At 33.0% G+C, this 24,677-nt stretch overlaps 1 protein-coding gene across 3 annotated transcripts in view; it reads left to right on the top strand.

Annotated features, from left to right (window-relative positions):
- RO60 (Ro60, Y RNA binding protein) overlaps nucleotides 1–16,120 on the top strand; it is a 36,529-nt gene extending 20,409 nt beyond the window's left edge. For all 3 annotated transcript variants that reach the window (XM_072648333.1, XM_072648334.1, XM_072648335.1), the window contains 5 exons: nucleotides 2,105–2,242; nucleotides 10,199–10,315; nucleotides 10,943–11,056; nucleotides 14,343–14,489; nucleotides 15,760–16,120. In XM_072648333.1, the coding sequence (XP_072504434.1) occupies nucleotides 2,105–2,242; nucleotides 10,199–10,315; nucleotides 10,943–11,056; nucleotides 14,343–14,489; nucleotides 15,760–15,912 (669 nt within the window). In that variant the 3' untranslated portion in view covers nucleotides 15,913–16,120. The remainder of the gene's footprint in view (nucleotides 1–2,104; nucleotides 2,243–10,198; nucleotides 10,316–10,942; nucleotides 11,057–14,342; nucleotides 14,490–15,759) is intronic.
- Nucleotides 16,121–24,677: the final 8,557 nt, after the last annotated feature.

The following is a 24,677-nucleotide window of genomic DNA, read 5'->3' as shown; positions in this document are numbered from 1 at the left end:
CCCCCTTCAGCTCCTCCCCTGATATAGGCTCTACATATATGTTCATATTAAACATATTTTCACATTGGTCATATTGTAAAGAAGAATTAGAACCAATATAAGGAAGCACGAGAAAGAAGAAACAAAACAAAAGAAAAAAAGAGAGCAAATAGTCTGTTTCGCTCTGCATTCAGACTCCATAGCTCCTCCTCTGGATGTGGATGCGTTTTCCATCATGAGTCTTTTGGAGAATGTTAGTTATTATTACTGTTCTTATTATCATACACACACATATACACATACAGTGAGTATAAACTATTTTATTCTTTCTAGAAGCTTGGCAGTGGAGGGGGAAAAGAATGTTTGGATCTATGCTAGTAATATTTTATATCAAAGCATAGATGGCATGCTCACCAATTTGCAGATGGAATAAAGATGGAAGAGATAACTATCATAGTGGATGACAAAGTCAGGATTCAAAAGAATCTTAAAAGGCTACAGCATTAGACTATTAATAAGTTAAAGTTCAGTAGAGAAAAACGTAAATTCTTACATCCAGATACAGAAAATCAACATAAATACAAAATGGAGGAGGTATAGGCAACATAGCAATTGTTTTGAAAACTACTTAAGGGTTTAATGGACTTCAAGCTTAATACAAGTCAATAATATGAAGTGGCAGACAAAAAAAAAGCTAATTTAATTTTAATACCACTTTAAGATAGGCAACACAGCTTCCAGAAATAGGGCACTGATAGTCGCACTTTACTATACTTCCAGTGGACCCTTTCTGAGTATTTTTGTTCCGTTTTGGGCACCATAGTTTAAGAAGGATAGGGATTAACTCGAGACTCCAAAATAGGGTGACAAGAATAGTCAGTGGCCTTTAATTCATGTGGGGCACATTGAAAACACTAGATAAATTTAGTCTTAAAGAGATGACTCAGGAAGCCATGACAGCTTTCTTCAGGTGTTTGAAGAACTATCTTGTGAAAGAAGGTTTAGAATTGTTCTGTTTGCCCTAGAGTACAGAACCAGGAGCAATAGGTGGAAATTGTAGAGAGCTAAGTTTAAGTTTGATGTCAGGAAAAATTGCCTAATCATTGTACCTGTCCAAAAGAATGAGAACTTTCCTAAGGTTAGTGTATTCCTCCCCCTTAGAAGTGTGTTTAAGCAGAAGCTAGAGAGGCACTTAACAGGTATGAGATAGTAGAGATACCTTTATTGTATGGAATGTTTGGCCTGGATGACTGTCTCTTCCAGCTCTCAAATTTTATGATTCTTCTCATTTCAAAGGTACTGAATAATTCCACCCTTGTTAAAATAGTTATACAAACTGTTTCTTGAAGTAGCTGGTTATTAAACTTTGAAAATAGTTCATGCTCATTTGTGTATTATTGTCAATGATCTCCTTACTAATTTGCTAGTTATAAAAATCCAGTACTATAGTTAATGTTTTAAAAATTATGCTAGAAGCATATATTTTTCATTTAGCTAGTTCTTTGACAAATTATATCTATATTAGCTTATAGCTCCTTGAGGGCAGAGACTTTGTCTTATTCATATTTAATACTTGTCAACCCCAAATGCCTAGCATTTCATAGACACATTTTTTATAACACTTTACCTGTCTCTCCTTTGACATTATTATGTTCTTTGTGGTTGTTGTTTAGTCATTTTCAGTAGTATCCAACTCTTTGTGACTGCTTTTGAGATTTTCTTTGGCAGAAATATTGGAGTGATTTTCCACCAGGCAAACAGAGTTAAGTGACTTGCCTAAGGTCACACAGCTAGTAGGTGTCTGAGGCCAGATCTGAACTCAGGTCTTCCTTATTCAAGGCCTAGCACTCTATCCACTGCACCATCTAGCTACTATTACATTCTACACTGTATTATATTTATGTACACATCATATTCTCACCCATCCACTCCTCTCCCCCAACCCCCTCGCCCCTGTTTATTTAAGTGCCTTGAGGAAAGGAAATTCATTCAGATTAAATAAAGAAATGGATTTACCTTACCTAAAGCACTGATTTAAAATTTGAGAGGAATACTTAATCTTCATAATTATCTTTAGTTTTAAAGTTTTGTTCATAATTTTTAAATGTCTTTATCTTATCGGTAGGCTCGTATACATCCATTCCATGTTTTAGTTGCATTAAAAACTTATAAAACAGGACATGGGCTCCGAGGAAAACTGAAGTGGCTTCCTGATGAAGAAATTTTGAAAGCATTGAATACTGCATTTTATAAAACATTTAAGGTAATAATTTTATTTGTTTCAGTTTTTTTAAAAAGACAAAGTAAATATGTAACATTATTTAATATTAATGAAATACCATTACTAACACTTGTAAATTTTAGCCATAGAGCTGAAGAATTTTGATGAGGCATTGATTTTTTTTAGTTCTTCTGATTTTTTTTTATTTTATTTTTCCTGTAAATTTTTTGTTATTGTTTCTAAAAGTAGTTTACCTGCCTGTAGACAAAGTACTTGTTGGATTTCAAATCAATTTAAGATACATAATTTCTGTACCAAGCTGTTCTAGCCATTTACTTTGAAATTTGCCTAAATACTATAGGATATGCTAAAATATTAGAATATACCCAATATGAAGTTACATTGGTAAAGTAGAATTCTGTTTAATTAGCTAGCTTCTAATTTGAGGAACAATAAGATGTTCTATTCATCCTGGCTATACCAGACTTTAAAGCAGAGAGAAATCTTTGTTGTGCTTACTGCATGCCCAGAGAAGGGTAACAAATAATGTCAATTTTTTGAAAATGTATTTCACAAATGTATAAATATTCCTCTAAAAATTGTCCTCATGAAATGCTGATTTAAATGCCAGCACTAAAATTTAAAATACTGATTGGCTAACCCAAATTTAACATTGATAAAATTGTCTAATAATAGCAAATTAAAGTTTTTTTAATTCAGAGAAATCATTGCTTATGAACTCAGTTCTGCAGTATTATCAGTGTGGATCTCCCTCCATTGATGTAGACTGTAGCTCTTTCCTTCCTCTCCGCACTTTGTCCCTCTTCACCTTCTCTCACAATAAGTGTGAGGGCACCTAATGTGCCTTGGACTTTTCCTTCTCTTGATGTCATGAGGACACCATTGGAACATTGACGCTCTCATTCAGTGATCTCTCCCTTTGACCATATCTTTTTCTTACACGTATTTCTTTGGTGACATCCTTTATGCTACGTCTTCACATTGCCTTGTAATTTGTTGTAAACTATTCACATCAAATGTGTGCTTCTTCATTGCCCCATGACTGAGCTTCACTCTCATTCTTCGCAGGTTGTAGTATTCTGTGATTTATAGCCATACACCATAAGTATGATGACATTAAGAAAGTGATCTTTTGTTTCACAGAAAAGCTTATGGTCATTAAAATAGCTTTGCAGTTTCACAAAAGCCTTCCAGCTTTCACTCTTCTTATTCAATGCATACTGATGGGTGAGCTCCACAGCTTTTCTCTGTACCTGCAAACCATAGACTAGACCATGGACATTCCTTTTTTTTAAATTATTTATTTTTAACACAGTTTATAGCAGATAAAGCAATTCCAACTTTTGGTAATGGACATTTTTTATCTGCTTGTTGTTGTTTTTTTCCTATGTGAACTATTAGACCAAACTCTTTTCATGTGATTATAGATCCCATTTAGAAGGCTCAGCAGTTTTATAGGGCTTGATGCAGTCAGCACAGTGCCATCTGTAAACAAAACAATGTGATGACTTCACTATATAGAATCACTCTTCAGTTTGAACTATGCAGTTTAATTTACTTCATAACACTTGCATTTCTCTATTTTATTTTTCTTGATAGTAATAATTTTTGACAGTCTTGTTTCCAAACAAGGTTTTTTTATATGTCTTTTAAATCATCTAACATAATTTTAAAATGTGTATTGAAGAAACTTTTATTGAGAACCTTTAAGGTGACATTTTACCCTTCCTAATCAATTATTTCTTTTAGTAATCAATAAATAAGCAAAGTGGGATCTTGTCTTTCAGTTATTTTTGTGACACTAGTGTCATGTTCAGAAGCCTACCTGTTGCTTTTTAATGCCTTTATCATAGTTTTCATTGGTATGTGTATTGATATTATGAGTAGAATTTTATAGAGATGAGTAGGTGTATAGGTCATTGACTGTTAATTTTTTGGTGGTGATAAAGTATGTTATTTTTCCTCACCTTTTCTAGCTTCTCATAGGTCAGTGGTTATTAATTTTTTGGTGGTGATAAGGTGTAAGATATTTTTCCTCACCTTTTCCTATCTTCCCATTCTTTATATTCCTTGAGACTCAATCCCTAGAATTCTCAAAATTGTCATTTCCACTGTGAACTTCCTTGGTTTATACATGCACTAATAGAGTTGCTTTTCTCATCTGCTTTTTCAGTGCCATTTCCATTTCTATGAACACATTAGAACTTGAAAATTAGAGTCTAAATGGGATGGTTCTGCTAACCACAAGGGTGAAAAGAGTTTGTTTTAAAAATCTTTGGAGATCTTTTCCATATTTTTTCTGTTATCATCCTTTTAGTTTCATTCTTAACTGTCCTCAAGATGACTTTATTTAGTTGTGTCACCCATCACAGACTCTTATTGTTTGACACAACACTGCTTGTAATCTACTTTTCCATAAGATTTTTCAAATGTTTCTTTGTTATAAACTGGTGTTTCCCTTGGATGCTATAACTCTCCAGTTTTGCAAGTAAGTCAAGTGTTTAAGATAGTTTAGACTTTTAAAAAAAATCTCATTGTTGCATTTTATTTATATCAGTTAAACTTCCCTTTAGCATTATTATAGTAGATATGAGTCTTTTCCTCCTTCTGTTTCCAGTTTGAGTTGAGTCAGTAACCTAAAGAAGTCAGACCAGAACTATTTTAATTGCATTTCAAATCTTTTCTTCATTTCTGTTTTAGTTTTGTGCCAAAGTCTCATTTACGTAGGAAAAGTATTTTTGCTTCTTATTAAAAATGACAGCCCTTCCTAAGTTCCAATTTATATTTATGGGATGAAACTGGGGACTTGGGGAGGATGGAACTTTGCTTTGGCGAAATTATGTAATAATAACGATGATGACTGTATGTCATTTCTTCAATTTCTTGCACTAAAGCCCTCTAAGGCTTATAGACTTGATGTCTCTTCATAATGAGTAACTAGATTCTTGAAGGCAATGTGAGTGAAACACAAGCCTCTGACTTGGTTGTACCATCCTCAAAAGACTTTGAGTATGAGTTGCATGATGAACTTTGTAGCCTGAGAACCAGCTAAGAACCATTCTAAGAGGCTTATCATTAGGTTTGCTGCAGGATGATGAATTTTTTGGCTACAGGAACTCTAAATGACATTTTCTTAAGTTTAAGAGAAGTTATACTCTTCACAGAGTAGAGTGCTTATACTAATGAAACCATATGTTTTTGAAGTATTAAAATATATTTAATTATTTTTTTAAAATATAAGCATGATATTAGAAAGTTTTCCCCTTTAATTAGCAAGTTTCAAACAGTCATCTCTGGATGTGTCCTATGGAAGTGCTTTATTGGTAAAAAGATGCCAAATGTTAAAGAAAGATTTTTACAGATTCTCAAATTTAGAAGCAACCTCAGAGACCATATAGTCTATACATGAATAGGAATCCCCTCCACAATATCTTCCCAGAATGGATTTACCTGTTTTCACTTGAAGAAAGGTAATAACAAGAAACCTTCCAAGAAATATTATTCCACTTTTGGACAACTCTACCTTGTTTTTATTTTTTAAAAGAAATTATTTATTTTGTTAAATATTTCCCTGTTACATTTTTAAATAAAATTTTTTTAAGTCATTTTTAAAAATTTTGAGTTTCAGGGCAGTTAGGTGGCACAGTGGGTAGAGCCCCAGCCCCAGCAACAGGAGGACCCAAGTTCAAATCCAGTCTCAGACACTTACTAGCTGTGTGACCCTGTGTAATGCTGAGATTAAAGATCTTCCCCACCTATTAATGGCCCTGCCCATTAAGGGGAGTTTGATTAGGGGAGATTTTGTAGGAAGGCCCACACCTTTTGTTAATGAGGCACTGGTTCTCAAGGGCTGTGGTGCCCTCTGGCTCTGAACAATGTGTAAGTACTCTGAGGTGAGGTTTTACTTTGGGCTTAGTTTTTGGAAGGTTTGTGTGCCAGATAAGACTCTGGGAAACTCTTGAGCAGCCCCCCAGCTTTGAAAACCCAGATGTTGGTGCTTCTCTCTCTGGTAACTATGTATATATGGTCAGACAGTTGTATCTGTCTGTTCATTTGTGATGTATGTGTTTCTTATATCAGGCAGCTGAAAGCAATGTCTGTTGATTTTGATTTCTTTGTATTTTCTCTGAAACTTAGGTTGCTGACTTTTTCCCCTGAACTAAGTGAATGATATGTGTGCTTGATTAAAGTGATTGTTGACCGCTCCAAATTTTAGAAATGCAAACCTAAGAACTTGCGATTGCAGACCCTCCTGTGTATGTTGGGGTGTTTGCTTTTACACCCTGGGCAAGTCACTTAACCCTGATTGCCTGCCTAAATAAATGATAAAATTTTGAGTTCCAAATTCTCTCCCTCCTCCTTGTCCCTCCTCCACTGCTTGAAAAGTCAAGCAATCTGATATCCATTATACATGTGAAGTCACGCAGAACATTTCCATGTTAGCCATGGTGTAAAAGAAAACACACAAACACAATAATAAGAAAAGTAAAATGAAAAAGGTTGCTTCGATGTGCCTTCAGAGTCCGTCAGTTCTCCCTCTGGGGAGATATGGATAGCATTTTTCATCATGGATCTTTTGGAATTGTCTTAGATCATAGCTAAGTATTTCATACTTTATCATCGTTATAGTATTGGTTTCACTGTGTACTTTGTTCTCCTGGTTCTGCAACTTGGCATTAGTTCATATAAGACCTCCCAGGTTTTTCTGAAACCATTCTGCTTGTCATTTCTTGTAGCACAACAGTATTCCATCACTGTCATATAGCATAACTTGTTCATTCATTCTCTAATTTATGGGCATCCTCCTTATTTCCAATTCTTTACTACCATAAAAAGAGCTGCTATAAATATTTTTGTACTAATAGGTTTTTTTTTATCTCTTTAGGATATATATCTAGTAATGGCATTGCCGTGTTAAAAGGCATACAATTTTTGGGCCTAGTTCCTAATTGTTCTCCAGATTGGTTAGACCACCAACAGTGTATCAGTGTCCCAATTTTTCCACATGCACTGTAACATTTGCCATTTTCCTTTTCTGTTACATTTGCCAGTTGTATAGATATGGGGTAGTATCTGAGATTTGTTTTAATTTGAATTTTTCTAATCATTAGTGATTTAAGTATTTTTTATGTGACTATTGGTAACTAATTTCTTCTGAAAACTGCTTGTTCATATCCTTTGAACATTTATCAACTAAGGAAGGGCAGTTATTTTAATAAGTACGACTCAATTCCCTGTAAGTTTGAGAAATGAGTCCTTTACCAGAAAAACTTTGCTATAAAAAATTATTTCCCAGTTTTGTGCTTTCCTTCTAATTTTGACTGCATTGGTTTTGTTTGTGCAGAAACTTTTAATTTCATGTAATCAGAATTATCCATTTTACTTTCTTATGATCTTCTCCTTCTTTTGTTTGACCATAAACTCTTCCATTATCCATAGATATGATAAGTGGATTTTTCCATGCTCCCCTAATTTGCATATGATATCACCCTTTATGTCTAAATTGTGTACCCATTTTGACCTTATTTTTGGTATAAGGTAGGAGATGTTTTTCTATACCTTGTTTCTGCTGAACTGCTTTCCTGTTTTCAAAGCAATTTTTGTCAAATGGTGATCCCCAAAGTCTTGGATCTTTGAGTTTACCAAACACTAGATTAGTATGGTCATTTACTATTGTGTATTGCATACCCATTCTGTTTCACCAATCTACCACTTTGTTTCTTAGCTAATAAGAGATTGTTTTGATAATTATCACCATGTAATATAGTTTGAAATTAGGAAGGGTTTATCAATTAGCATATAAAACTCTAAGTTGAAATAGTAAGTATTCTAATATATAATTTAGACATATGTAAATAATTTTTTACATTTTTAGTATTTTTACATTTATGATTTTATATGATCCTAACAACATCTCTGAATGATAGACAAAGAAGAAAGTATTTCCTCCATTTATAGATAAGGATACTTCTTTCCCTTTTTTTCATTGTTTCCCTTAATATTCTTGACCTTTTGTTCTTACGAATGAATTTTGTTATTTTTTCTAGTTCTATGAAATAATTCTTTGGTAGTTTATTGGTATGTCACCAAATAAATAAATTATCTTAGAACTGTCATTTTTTATATTGGCTCGGTTTCCCCCCGAGCAATTAATATTTCTCCAGTTGTTTCAATCTGTATTTATTTTTGTGGGAAGTGTTTTGTAATTTTGTTTATATGGTCCCCGGGTTTGTCTTGGCAGGTAGACTTCCAGTATTTTGTATTTTCTTCTGTTAGTTTAAATGGAATTTCTCTTCTATCTTTTCCTGCTAGATTTTGTTGGTAATATATAGAAATGCTGATGACATACCATCATATACCATCCTGTCATCTGCAAAGAGTGATAGTTTTGTTTCCTTATTTTTTTTAATGCTTTTATTCCTTCAATTTTCTTTTCTTGTCTTAGTGTTACAGTTAGTATATCTGATACCATATTGGATTAATAGTGGGGACAGTGGTCATCCTTGCTTCACTCCTGATCTTATGAGGAAGCTTCTAATTTATCTCTGTTAGAGATAATGCTTACTCTTTGTTTTAGATTACTACTTAGTATTTGAAGAATGGCTCCATTTATTCCTGTGCTTTCTAATTTTTTTTTTATAGGACTGAATATTGTATTGTGTCAAAAGCTTTTTCTCCATCTATTAACATAATCATATAATTTTTATTGTTTTTGTTATTTTTATAGTCACTTATGCTGGCAGTTTTCCTAATATTGAATAAATCCTGCATTGTTGATATAAATCCCACTTGATTATGGTTTATGATTTTTGTGACATGTAATCTCCTTGCCAATATTTTATTTAAAATTTTTGCATTGATATTCATTAGGGAAGTTGGTCTATTGCTTCCTTTCTCTGCTTTTACTCACTCTCATTTAGGTTTAAAAGCCATATCTGTGCCATAAAAGGAATTAGGACTCTTTTGCCTATTTTTTCAAATAGTTTATGTAGCATTTGAATTAATTATTCCTTAAATATTTGGTAGAATTCACTTGTAAACCCATTAGGTTCTGGGGATTTTTTCTTAGGGAGCTCATTTATGAATTGTTCAGTTTCTTTTTTTAAGATTGGGTTATTTAAGTTTTCTATTTCCTCATCTGTTAATCTAGGCAGTTTATATTTTTGTAAATATTCATCCATTTCACTTAGATTTTCAGTTTTATTGGTATATCCTTGAGTAAAGTAACTCCTAATAATTGCTTCAATTTCCTCTTCATTGGTGGTGCATTCACTCTTTTCATAACACCTCTAATTTGTTAAGAATTTTTTCCTTAAACGAAGCCAAAATTTGTTTTTATCACTTCTGCCTGTTTTTCTTATTTGTATTTTCTGAGATCAAGCAGAACAAATCTAATCCATTTTCCATTCATTCATTCACATCATTTATGAAGTATTTACTGTGTGCCAGGTACTTTGCTGGTGATATAAAGATAAAAACATTCATTGTCTTCAAATGGCTTGCATTTTATTATAGATGAAAATAACCTGAACACAGATATGTAAAATAGAAAATACAAAGTAATTTTTGTGTTGTTAGGCATTAAAGTCTACTAAATCAATTTAAGCTGGGTCATGAAGGGAATTAGAGATTGTATGATGCAGAAATGAGGAGAGATTTATATTACAGCCAGGGATGATAATCACCTGTGCAGAGTTGCAGAGTTTGGAGATCAAATTTTGTATTTGGGAAAAAGCAAGTGGACCAATTTGACTGGAATGTAAAGATTGTGAAGAGATTAATATGCAGTAAGCCTAAGTAGATAGACTGGAGCCAAATATTAAAGGGTTTTAAGAAGCTGATATTTTATCTTAAATGTAAGAGTTAATTGTCGGAACTTCTTGAGCATAAAGTGACAATGGTGAGACCCATGTGTGTTTTAGTAATATCTTGTAGCAGTTGTGCATTTTAATACCTGATTTTTTCCCCCTCTTTTAGACAGTTGAACCAACAGGAAAACGTTTCTTGCTAGCTATTGATGTGAGTGGTTCCATGGACCAAAGAGTTTTGGGCAGTATACTCAATGCTAGCACAGTTGCTGCAGCAATGTGTATGGTGAGAAAGGCTTTTTTGCATTTTGTTCTTTTGTGAAATATATATTATCTACCCAGGCTATAAAGCAATGATTTTAAAATATGAGTTGATATGATGATTAAATTAGGCTTTCACTTACTTTCTGATAATATATAGATACTTTTTTCCATTGGTTTTTGTTAAGCCAAGTCATTGTTACATTGACAGAATGCAAATAGTAAATAGATTATTCTTTTTAAACATTGAGGAATTAACTGTTAATAATGGTTTTGAAAAATTACTAATAAAAACTACTTAATAGCCAGTCTTGGAAAAAGTAGTGAATTAGGACTCAGTTGATCTGGGTTCTATTACAGATTCTGTCACTGTCTAAATATTAGATGACTCCAGTTAGGTAAGTCATTTAACTTTAACTTTCAATGTCCTTATCTATAAATGGAGGAAATACTTTCTTCCTTGTCTACCATTCAGGGATGTTGTTAGGATTATATAAAATCATAAATGTAATAATACTTTCAAATGTATTAAATTATTTACATATGTCTAAATTATATATTAGAATACTTACTATTTCAACTTAAGAGTTTTATATGCTAATTGATAAACCCTTCCTAATCCACCGAAGATGACTGTAATTGAATTTTTCAGGTTGTTGCAAGAACAGAAAAAGATTCCCATATAATTGCATTTTCACATGAAATGGTACCATGCCAAGTGACTACGGATATGACTTTGTGTCAGGTATTGAAGGTTATGGATGAGGTAGGTAACAGTTTTGTGAATAATATATTTGTTGATGGTGAATATAATTTGCTTCATTATTAGATCTAGTCCAAGAATAAAAAAAGTTCTCAGCTGATAAACAGAAATTCCACTGCATTAAATTTCACTGTGTACAGGGCACTATACAAGGCAGTTCAAGTAATGAATAGAGAAGAAAGTTTCTTTAACCAAAATTTTCCTGCTTTATCTTTTATATTTTTAAGACTGTGTTTTCCTGTCTTACCCAGGCTGGAAGTACAGGGGTTACTTATAGGCCTGCCTCACTCTGATCAGCATAGTATCTTTGACTTTCTCTGCTTCCAGCCCGAGCCTCTTCACATTCAGCCTCCCCTTCTTTAGGCCCAACATTCCTAGGAAACATTTTACATGAACTTAGTGCAGACACCTGTCCGGCTTAGTCAGCTACACCCTAGTCTCAGAGAGCCTGCTGGGCTTACCATCAGGGGAAGCCACGATTACGGGATTATGCCACTATGCCTCACTTCTTTGTTTTATGAAATGTTGCTTGTTTCTTTTCATAATAGAGAAGTAATATGAAACTGTATTGTGGAAGACAGATTGAAGTGGGGAGAGCCTGGAGAAAAGAGACCAATTAAAAGGTTATTGCAACAGTTCAGTTAAGAAGTAAGAAGGGTCTGAACTAAGGTGGTGATTAACGTGAGAGATACTGTACAAGTAGAAATATAGCAATTCATTGATTATGTGTCCTGGAAAGTGAGGAGACAAGCTGATAATGTGGAGTTTACAAACCTGGGAGACTGGAAGAATGGTGGTCCCTTCAGTAGAAATTTGAGAGTTTTGACATAGGCCTGTATTTGTGGAGAAAGATTAATTTTTAGGCATGATGAGTTTTGAAGTGTCTTCGGGTATCTATTTTGAAATATTCATTAGGCAACTGGTGATGATGAACTACAGTTCAAGAGAGAGACTCAGTACTGGGTAGATACATACATACATACACACACCACTGCAGTTACAGAGGTAGGCATTTGTGTGGACACCCAGTTCCTTCTGAAAAGATCCTGAATGAGTAGTTAGGACACCAGCTAGCTGTTGTGGCTCCTACATTTTAATGTGACAATACTCACTAGAAATTTTTCAAGATTTATGTAGGAAAGTAGAACAGCATTGTGACAACAGCCACTACCTTGTCCGTGGAATTTGTCAAGTCAACAAGCATTTATTAAGCATTAACTAGCTGCCAGCCACAAGCACTTAGCTGATTTCTGGGAATACAAAGAAAGGCAAAAACCAGATCCTTTTCTCTAGCTCACAGTCTAATGGAAGAGATAACATACAAACAAGGTATATGGGATAAGCTGGAAATAATTCAGGCAAGCCAGTCGAAGTATTGGAATAGGCTTCTTGAGATGGTGGGATTTTAGGTGGGACTTGAAGTCAGGAGATGGTGATGAGGAGGGAGAGAATCCCAGTCAGGAAACAGCCAATGAAAATTCCTAAAATTGGGAGATGGGAGTGTTGTGAGGAACAGTAAATAGTATCATTATAACAGAGTATGTAGAAGGGGGTCAAAAGGTGTCAAAAGACTGGAAAAGGAAGGAAGGGAGCAGTCTTTGAATGGTAGAGGATTTTATAATTAATCCCAGAGGCAATACTTATGAGTTAATTGAATACAGGGGTGACTTGGTCAGGGCTTGTGCTTTATGAAGATCAACCTGACAGCTGAGTGAATGATGACCGAGAGTGGGTGGGTAATGTAGAGTGGGGATACCAGCCTGCAGGCTATTGCACAAGTCCAGGTGTGAAGTGATGAGGGCTTGTACCATAGTGGTTAATGTCAGAGGTAAAAAGGGAGGCAGGAGGGTGGGGAGAGGGGGATAAGAGAGATAATAGGAAAGTAAAAATCAGCAGACATTTGCAGCTGGGATGGGTAGGGATCATAGTGAGAAGTGAGGTTTTGAGTCTAGATGACTGGGAGAATGATAATGGTAATTAAATTGTGGACATGTTGAATTTAAGATGTCATCTAGTCATCCATTTAGTGTTGTCTGTGAGATCTGGAGGTCACGAGTGAAATTGGGGCTAAATAAGTAGATCTGAGAATCATAGTCACAGAAATGATCAATCGAATTCATGGGAGGTGATATTACCAGGCAGAATAATAGAGGAAAAAGAGAAGAGGGTCTATGATAGGGCCTTGAGGGAAACCCGCCATCATTTTAGTGTGACCTGGATAAAGATTCAGCAAAGGAAGAGGAGAAAGATCTGTCCCAACTAGTAGAAGGAAAACCAGGAGAGAGCAATGAAAACCTAGATGGATGAGACCATCAAGGGGAGAGAGCACTTGATGTCAGAGACAGCAGAGATCAAGAAGCATGAAGACTGAGAAAAAGCCACTAGATTTATCAGCTAAGATCATTGGTAACTTTGGATATTTTTCACTGCAAAGAATGAAATGTTGCTTTCTAAAATAAGTATATTTATAGACCTAAATAAAATTCTCCCTAAACTACTTAATGGTCATGGTGACTTTTTTCAAAATCTTAAGAAGTCACATAATGATGTCAGCAGACTCTAAAGAATTAATAAGAGAGTGAGAGAAAAGGAAGTGGAGGGTTTATCAATTGTAGAGGACCTTCTCAAGTTGTTTAGACACAAAACTGAGGAAAGCTATGGGACAGTAGCTACTAGGGAAAGACACATCAAATGAGGATTCTTTTTAGGGATGGAGAGGGCATGGTTGTATTTTGGCAGTAGAGCAGCAGTCAGTAGACAGGAAGACATTGAAGATAAGTGAGAGTGGGGATTGTAGAAGAGGCAATCAAGATAGGATGAAATTGAATATGAAGGAATCTTATACTGGAAAAAAATGCTGTCCTAACCATTTCTTCTCTTGTGTATTTCTGTCATTTCTTTGGCTTATCTTCCTCAAACCAAACAAAAGAGAGCCTATTCAAACAAACTTAAAGAGTTTATTATTCAAAATTTTAGTGTGTAGACTTATACAGAGAATGGGAGGACTATCTTTTCTTGCAGTTTTGGTATAAAGGTAGTTTTATTATAGTGCATATAATACAGGTCATGAACTCATGTATCAAAGTATAATGATTAGTAGACTAAACTATTATCTTAAATACCACACTAATATATCCCCTATGGGCAGATTGTATCTTGAACAACACCCCAGTTTAGGAGCTTAATGTATGTATAAATCGATAAGTGAAATGATTCTAAGTTTATTAGATTTATCTACTTGCTAAAGGTGCTGTTTTATACCTAATGTTCATTTTTTTTTTTTTTTTAGATTCCAATGGGTTGTACTGATTGCTCTCTCCCAATGATATGGGCTCAGAAGACAAACACAGCTGCTGATGTCTTCATTGTGTTCACTGATAATGAGACCTATTTTGGAAGTGTTCATCCAGCTGTGGCTCTGAGGGATTACCGGATGGTAAATTGGATTTTGATATTTTGTTTCATAACATAGAATCCTGAAATGTTAGTATATTCAGAGAAAAATGTATGACAGCATGTAGTTTTTCTCAGTTCAGGAAGGAACAGTGGTATTCTAGTAATATTAGCTAGGTCCTTAGAACTAGGCAGGTTTAAGAAAAATTACTGGACTGATAAATTCTTTAAAATTTTAGCCATTCTTAAAATACATTATTAGTAACCTTTAAAACATGTATTTCCAAAAATGGGGAGAAAAGATTTATATGTAACTCAAGTGGATTTATTTTAGTCATTTTAAGATGCTTCATAAATTCAAGTAGGATTTCTGAAATCTATTTAAAGGTTTGCATAAAACCAAAGTAGCAAAGTAGCAAATATAAATTTCACTGGTAGGTAGTATAGTGTTTAGAGCACTGGACCTGGAGTCAGGAAGACCTGAGTTCATATTCAGCCTCATACCTAGCTATGTGATCTTGGGCAGTTTTTGACTGCTATTTGCCTCAAGTTTCCTCAGCTGTAAAAAAGGGATCATAATAACATCTGCCTCCCCGTGTTGTTGAAAATATCAAAGATATTTGTAAAGCACTTAACACAGTGTCAGGCACATAACAAGTACTTAATGAATGCTTATTCCTTCCTGTCTTTCATTATTTAAATGACAATTTAAATGTTTTATAAATAGCTTATTTATTTGATAAAGAAAAATCCTTTTGCAGCTTAACCTATAGAGAATTTTTTACTCATGTTCTTAATGCTAAAGCAGGAAGGAACTTTTCATAGATCATCTAATTGAAATTCCTCAACTTACATGAGGAAAATGAAATGAAGACCCAAGAATTTAGTGAAATTCTGCCTTTGGGTAAAGCATCAAGGCATTAAAATTAAATATATTTCTTAGATCTTTAAAATTTAAGCTAAAACTTTAAGAGAATTTTCTTATTTCTAAATAAAACGAAGTTAATATTGTAAACATAAAAAACTTATGCCAAGATATTACAAGGGATATTTCCAAATATTGCATAATCAAAATTTTGGAACTTTGACATGATAAATATTTTCAGAAATATCTAACTCAGTGTCTTACCATAGGTTGGTAGATTTAGAACTGGAAGAGACCTTAGGAGCTCTGTTAGATCTATGACAGAGAAGTTTTAAAGTAGCTAAAATTTTATATGCTTTATAGTTAGTGTAGAAATTAAATCCATATTTAAAATAATCAAAATTCTCATCTATTTAATTTTACCCTGTGGATCTTTTTCTTTCTACAGAAGATGGATATTCCAGCTAAACTTATTGTTTGTGGAATGACCTCCAATGGTTTTACCATTGCAGATCCAGACGATAGAGGCATGTTGGATATGTGTGGTTTTGATGCAGGAGCTCTGGATGTGATTCGAAATTTCACAATGGATGTGATTTAATCTTCTGGCACCAGCACTTCACTTCATATCTATTGCTGGCAGTGGATTTTGCTACAAAGATCTAATTACCAGCTAAACTTAACTGAAAAATGACAAACATATCAGAAAGTTACCCTTTTATCCTTTTTTCAGAAGGAAAGTAAGAAACCTAATTACTCTCTTGTTTACTATATGTAATTTAAACTGCTAATAAATTAAACTCAACCAATATTTTATAAAGCACCTATTGCTAAACTCACTGTAGAAATTTTACCTCCAACTTCTACTTAGAAGAAAAAAATTTGCTTTCTGATGCATTCACTGAAGAATATTTTTGCTTTAGAAAATCATCAATACTATTTATTAGGTGAGAGACAAAAACAAAAGTGGTCCTGACATCATAGACTGTGTGCCAGCTTAAACAATTTGCCTAAACTGTATTTAAAATTTCCTATGTTCTCATTCAAAAAGGATAACTTTGGTGATACTTCCATTGTTTAAATTCCAAATACTAAATATACTCTCTGGGTGCACTAGACCATGTAACTGTGATGGGATATAAAAAAAAAATGATCTGTAAAGTTTTCTACCTGGGGTAGGGGAGAATAAGGAACAGGTGGTCATACCAAGAAATTTGAGGAAGTAATCAGAGCTACATCCTACCCCCTAAAATAATGTGTGATCTTTATGATCACATTTTTTAGTAGTTTCTTATATTTTGAAAATCAACTTTAACAATTTTTAATTACCATTCATAGAATGCAAGATAGATAATCAGAAATAATAGCAAATTCTTTGATTAGCAACTTTGAATAAATTTACATTTTGATGAATTGTTTTCTAGAGAAAAAACACTGTTACTCTAGGTTATAAGAATATTGACATAAATTCACTTTAAAAAGTTTAGTTGATCTTGACAATTCCAATAATCATCAAAATTAAACTATCTTAAAACTTAAAATTAAATCTCAGAAGTGAACATTTTTCTACTTTGAAAGTATATATTTTAAAATAATTATGTTCTTAACTATTATTTTAGTTAGTTGCATGTTAAATGAGTTTGTTCTCTACAATGTAAAACAGCCACTAACTACCTATTGCCAGCTATTTTTTCTGGTACCACAAATTTAATTATTTTCTGACACAGAAAATATTTGACAAAAAATATGTCTACTGGTAACTTTTAAATACATTTTGTAAAGGATTTTGTGGCCAATCATTGTTTATGAATTAAAGCAATAGGTTCGCTAACATTTTCAGGGAAATTTTTAAAAATTGAGTGTGGTTATTAAAATGTTTTTTTTTTTTTAGTACACCAAAGTATACTAAGGAACATATACTCTTGATAGGAAATTTTCTTTTATCTTAAAGTAACTACTGAAGTTTTCAGCTTTATTTTTTGTAATTTTCAAATGATTTTTCCAACAGTGGTCCCTGAACATTAAAACTTTAATTTTTCATTTATTATTTTAAAAATTAGTGTGCAAGAAGTAAAACTAGCAAATAAAGATCTTAACTTTCCACTTGCTTAGCCATCAGAGATTTATATGTGTGTAGTCGGGTAAAACAGTACTATTGTAGTTATATACATATGTTTTTTCTACTTTTAAGAAAATCTTTTCACAGTAGTAATTTTAGAGCTGTGATAAAGCTGTTATTGCAACCCTAACTTCAGATATCTTGATAGCAGGTTCAGATTGCTTCCTGCATGAGTCATACTATAATTTCTTCCATATTTAAGGAAGTATGATTCCATTGGTATCAGTACCTTCTCCACCAAAGTAGATAGCAAATCTGTCAGTTACTAGGCAGTGTTTGAGAGCTGCCATGGCTAAAAAAATTATTGTCCTTCCTGCAGCCAGCCTGACAATGAGCCCCTCTCCATTTAGCTAACGTAGTCCTTATACAGCAGTTTATCACCAGGCAACTCCTTAAAAGTCCTTCCAGCTTGGTAGAATCTGCTAGACTGCACTTCCTAGATTGTGAGGATATAGGCCATATTTTTAGTAAATCAAGCTGTTATCAGAAAACATCCTTCTCAAAATGCAGTTACTTCTTATACTTCTGACATCATAACCAAACTCTAAGATATATTTCTAAAATATTTGATTTATTAGCCTTCTATCAGACTTTGTGATTGCATATTAAGATGCTTTTGATACTTAAAACTGTCATACCATCCAGATGGAATTTAAAGAACATTAGATGTATATAATTAGTTATTAAAATTACTTTTTGAGTACAACTCCCTAAGTTAAAAAGCTAGAAATATAGGATGACTTCTTATAGAAATGCTGAGATAAAGTATAAAAAAGAGACTAATTACAAGTGCAAAATACTTCTCTTTTAGTATTTATAAAGTCAACAATCTTTTGTAAGTATCTTCAGGAATTAATATCAGAATCATTCAGAGAAATAATTTATGACCTTGGAAAAGGTTAAGTCTAATTTAAAATATTATGGGGATCATGACATAGATGGATTATTTCATTCTTTTTTTTTTAAAGAACCAGAGACTTATTTAAGTTGATGTGTAAGGCCTTGTGTTTTTTTTTCCCTATTGACACAATAAAGTTCTTTTGGGATGTTAGAAACAATACCACTTTGGTAGTGTTTTAGGAGATGGGAAAAGAGAGAAAGGTTGTAAGTTTGTGGTCAACATTAAAGAACCATGTTACCCCTATAATTTACTTACAATTCATTTTGGCACAGTTTGGGAGTTGAATGTGTTTACGGGAATAACAAGGTCCTGTTAACTTACCTCACTATGTAATATACTATGGCACAAATTACACTTTGTGAATCATTTTTAGCTTTACTTCAATTATGAGGAAAAAAAGTTACTTTTACAGTTTTAAATAATGCATACTGCTATTATATCCTAATTCTCTATGAAAAAGCAAACATAATCTTTCAAAACTGAGGCTGAAGTAGTGTTCTTGAAAAGATAGGGGCACGAAATTGATGGCTACCTAAAAGTATTTGAAGAACTATCATGTGGTAAAGGGATTGTGAGATTTGTTTTGCTTGGTCTTAAAGGGCAAACTTTGGAACAAATAGGAAAGTTGCAAAAAGACAAATTTAGGCTTGCGGAAGGAGTTCCTAACACCCTTCCCAGAAGTTAAATGTTCTACCTCAGGAGGTAGTAGGACTCCACTACGCCCCCTACCAAATCCTAATTCCCATTCCCCACTAAAAGTCTTCAAGCCCAGGCTGGATCACCACATGTTAGGTATATAGTAGATCATAATCTTGTTTAGATAGGAATTCTACATGAAGTCATATGATAAAATTTAGTGTTGGAAGGGATCCAAGAGTTCATCTTGTCCAACCCTTCCTCCCTATGCCCTTCTCCCCAAAAAATTTACAGATAGAGAAATATATCCAGAGTGGTTAAGTGACTTGCCCTCTTCCATCACTGAGATAGTTTAATTAACAGAACAAAAACTAAGTTTTTTGCTAATTCTACCCTACAGTCTGAGTAGTGGGCAGGTCATGGCAATTCTGTTTCATTATTTTATTATAAATACTTAGGCATATAATTTAGTATTTTTTGTAAACATTAAGTACTTTTGATTTAGGAATATTAGAGAATTTTGTTTACTTAACTATAGCTTTTGTTATATATCTCTGGCATCTCAACTGCTGCATGACTGAACCACTTTACAACTCAGTTCCCCATTATAGAAATCTAACTTGTACTTGACAGATGGTTTGATCTTTGTCAAGTACTTTGAGAGTCTGTGGGAAAAAAAAATCTTTCGTGTAAGTAACATTTTATTAATCAAAGACACTGCTTGTAAGTTTGTGATCTTCTTTTAAAATATATGGTCAGCATATTTTGAAAACCACTTTACTTAAATAGGTGTTTTTTAAAAACAAAATATCTAAATTATCTTGTGAGAAATAAAAGGTCAGAAAAGTTCTATATAGTCATATAGGTTGAGTACTGGCTTATTAGGACAATTACTGGGGGTTGGGTGGAAGCATGGAAATAAAATACCAAATATACTCAAGTGGAATCAAGGACTCAAAATTTGATTGAGGGGAAAGCCCATCAGAAAACCCTTATTGACCATTTGATTTTAAAATTTACTCTTTAAACTGCAAATTATTTTGAGGGACTTTAATCTTTATTTCATAACAATTTTTTGCCATGATAAGAAAAATTATGAAAAATTGAAAAGGAATTACAGAATGTGATCTTTTATCTTTGGATGATGCACCAGGATTTTTTAATAAAGTTTAGGATCTGTTACTGAATATAAAGATTAATATATTTTAAAATTAAAATTGTTCTCATCTCTGTTTGAATTTTAACTTAGGAGAAGTTATAGCTAATAATCCACAAACATACCACTGTAGCTTAGGAAACTAATGAAAAGGCACTGTTTATCAACAATGTTTTCATTTGACATACATTTGATAATTTGTTAGAAGCACTGTAAATATAAAATTTTAAAGGTATAAATTTCAAAAACCAAGTTTAACCATATAAATAATAACTTTGTATTTATTGTACATACTTGTAGTCTTAGGTAACTAATACCCACCCTTCATCCTTTCTACCTCTTAGTGACACTCTTCTTTTTATATTAATACCCTCCCTCTTATACTTAATTACCTCTCTCATAAAAAAACAAAAAGTAACATTGTTTCCTTTTTGATATCTCATTTCAACTCTGCTTTAATGGGGTTATGCACAGTTGTAATGTAGTACACATATGGATCAGAAAAAAGTAAATTTTTGTTTTAGTTTCTTTGCTTATAGGACTATTCTTTTAAATGCCTTAAAATATAAGATTTTAATATTTAGTTTTATACTAGTAATATCTGAAAAACAATGTGCAAATCTACTGGGGAAAAAAACCTGAATTAATATATCTTATCCCTAAAGCAGTTATGATAGCAATAGCTGCCCAAAATGTCTTAAGATCAAAGTCTTTAAAAAAAAAATTAGAGCCAACCCTAGAAGTAGAATTATCTGAATAGATTTTCTAAATAAATGGCATTTTAAATTGTTCTCATTGGGGTCAATAAAAATCTGCATAAGTAGCATAATTTGGAGTCTTCTACTACAAATCTTAGTAAGTCTATATACTACTTAGGGCATAAGAAAAATCACATAAGCAAATAACTTGTATTCAGTTTTCATACTTTTATTAAGTACCAAATCAGTGGATTTTCTTTCAGAAAAGACTGTCTTAATCATGGTGTGACTTTTTTTATATGGTAAACTGACAAGGGAACAAGGGCATTAGTTAGTAACTCTACTTTCTGGATAAATATGTAATAAATTACTTTTTACTAAACACTGAAAATATTAAATTGTACTAGGATGTTTATAAGTAGTAAAGAGGATAATATAAATTGTGAGAATTAAAGTTGGTAAATCTGTAACTGACAGTTAAGATCTAATTCTTTGTGACATTGATGATAAAATTGTGTGGCTAGCAATGTGTAAGCTATTGTTTCTGAACTATAAAGCAGATAGATCTTTTCTTCTGCTTCCTCAGCTGTGGAGTTTCTGCTCCACCTAGAACCTACACCAAAATAACTTTGTTGTAACCAAACAAAAACCACATTAACCATATATTCTCTTGGTTGTTATTTTAAAAGTCAGGGTAGTGGGGTCAATGTTGACATACAAGGTCACACATAATTGTTGGAATATGCAAGTTAAGAACTAATTCAAAGCCTTTTATTAAAGTTTTTAAATGAATACTTGTTAAGTTTATTCATTTATAAATGGGAATTATTTAGGAAACTCTCTGGCCCCATAAAGGATAAATTACAGTTGATGTGTAGCATAATTGTTATTGACAGACTGGTATATTTTTGTCATACTAAGCAGTTCTGAATAGTGTACATACAAATTAATGTCAGAATAGGGCACCTGAGGATCACGCTCTTGAATTTCAGCTCTTCCACTACCTGTCTTCTCGTGTGAGGTCTAGATGATACAGAAACTATAATCTACTTCTGCAGAAGTAGTGGTTGTATGCTGTTATAAATATGCTATGTTTGGAAAGGCATTGCTTTCCAAACTCTGTCACTTTTGCTGCTACTGTGTTATGAAAAGTTTATATAAAGTAAAATTAAAATATTTTTAGAGTGGTTAGAAGAGCCTTAAAGTGGAAATTTCAACTTTTACTGCCTTAAAGTGTCACTCTCCAGTACAAAAACAGGGTCTCAGTGTTACCATATACTGCCTTAAAATGTTGATCTGGTATTTCTGAGGTATAGAACTCCCAAGTTCTTTTAAATAGAGACTCTCTAGTTTTGTATAATGCCTGGAAATAAACTTTAAATTTAGAAACTTTACATTAGTTTAATTATCAGGCAAGCATGGGCACTTTAGTGTTTGCATATTCTATATTAGTCAAAATATGGGCACCTTCCTACCCCCAAATCTGATTTGCGTAAAACATTGTATTCCTAGTGAAAAGATCAGAAAGAAAAGTGATGAAAAAAGTAATGAATATAAACAAGAGTGATGATAAAAATTACTAGAATCTTTATTTGAGTTTTAGGAAATTTTAAACTTTCATAGTAAATATATTTTATACAGTAATTTTGCATATTTTTGTCACTGTACACGAGGGCTGTAAAATTTTCCCTTTCAAAAAATCGCATTTCAGGAGGGTGTTTCATATTTATATTGATATAATATTCTCTTGACACATCTAGGAATCATTTGATGGTTTGATATTTTTTTTTACTGCTTTATATAATTCCAAATAACCTAAGCAGAATATTATGATTATTAGATAACCTATTAGAATCACACTGTATTAACCCTTTGTATGGGACATATCCTCTGGAAGCTTATCTCCAAGAACAGTGAATTTTAGGAAGCAGGTTTGTTCCAAATTACTTGTGTAAATCAGTATATAAAAAACCATATTCCATGTATGTAACTCATAAAAAAAACTGTATTGGGAAATAAAAATCAAAATAAAATGTAGTAACAGTTGCAATAAAAAAATCTAGGCCAGTGCTTTGGTCAATTACATATCTTTTAAAGTTCACTGTTTTTCAAAGTGGAAATAGTTTTTAATATTAAAAGAAAGGTCAGCCATATACAAACATAATCCTGACAATAAAATTAAGGTACATGTATAGATTCAAAATTCCGTAGAAAGATTTTTCCGAATTCTGCTTATTTAATGCTTTATAAAATCTTTGTAGTTTCCTCTGTATATCTTACCATGAACTGTCATTTTTTTCAAGGAAATGCATATGTCTATTAATTGTGGTATTATGAAATAATTCTTCAGAAACCTTAGGGCTTTCGTTTCACCTCTCCTCCTAAGTCTTGACTGGATAAATACAACAATGAATAAATTCATTTTTCTTTAGAGACTAGGGCAAATAAAATTTAAACCTTTGTAAAATGCTAGTTGACTGCATACTTACTGTAGAACATGAGATGAACAATTAATAAACTGCATATCAAATTGTCTTCTCATAAAATTTTTGTAGCATTTAGTATTTTAAACAAATTTAAATTTGTTTTATAGAAAGGATAACAGGCCCTTGCATAGCAATTTTTCATTTTAAGAAATCTGAATCAATGACACACAAAGTTAATATTTAATAACTAAGTCACCTAAAACCCATCTAAGAATTCCTTCTGAAATTCCAGTGGAAAATGTGGTTTGGAACACCTCTACTGTGCAATAATGACTGACTATTCAGGGAAGAGGAAATGGGTGTAATGCATGATGAAAATGCACTTATTAACATAGGCATATGACAGCATGAACTCTAAAGATATAAAACAGCTAAAATATAGATTCCTTTGAGGAAAAAAGTGTTTAATAAAATAGAATTGAAGCAGCTATGAAATAGGCTTACAGCAAGAGAAAAGCTAATCACATCTCAGGTTGTTTCAAACAAGAATAAACCATTACCTGTGGGCAAATAAACATTTTATGGTTTGTGCCCAACTAAGTTTTCTTGGAGTTTATGGTCATGTAATTGAACCATGGGATCAGAGACTAGGCCCACACTTAACCCTTTCAATTCTGCAATTTCCATTCTGGGGCTCGTAACCCTAATAATTGAGTGCCTGCTTCATTTTAAATGCATACACACAACCCTACTTCCTCCCCATCTCACCATCCACCCTTGGTACATTTTATGTCCACACCTCCCCTCTTCATCATCAAGACACACTCTTTCTGCTATTGGAATGGGTGTGGTATGTCAGCGTATTCTGATTGCCAAACTCAAATATTACTATCTGGTCCTTAAGCCACAGATAAACTTTTTTTAACCCCTGGTAAGCTCTGCTTCTCTTTTGTCTTTCTGTCTCAGTGCTTAGCACTCTTCCACAGAACCTAGCCAACAATAAGCAATTAAATACTTATAATTCATTTAATACACTGAATAACACTCAAATCCAGGCCAGTCTAATTCCGTTAGAAACCTGTTGCTATAGTTTCAACATTTTAGTTACAGCTAACAATATTATGAAAAGGGAAGAAACTAAAACTGCAATTTTCTTTGTGAATAATCAGTATCCCATATAAAAAAACATTAAAATTACTGAAGGAATTCCAATCATAAGCTTTTATTTTTTAATACATGTGACTGAAAACATTTTCCCCAAACACGACAATGTGGTGGGGTAGAAAGAGCTGTGCAAATTGGTCTCCTAATAGAATTCCCACCTCCAAAATTTAGCTGTGTGATTATAAGCAATCATTTTATTTCCCTACACCTCAGATTTCTCATTTGTAAAATAGGGGTTATATTTGTACTACTTTATCCCTCACAGT

This window comes from Notamacropus eugenii, chromosome 2 (genome assembly GCF_028372415.1).
Source record: "Notamacropus eugenii isolate mMacEug1 chromosome 2, mMacEug1.pri_v2, whole genome shotgun sequence".
NCBI classification, from domain to species: domain Eukaryota; kingdom Metazoa; phylum Chordata; class Mammalia; order Diprotodontia; family Macropodidae; genus Notamacropus; species Notamacropus eugenii.
The sequence above is the reverse complement of the archived record's forward strand: the minus strand, read 5'-3'. Positions and strand labels throughout refer to the sequence as shown.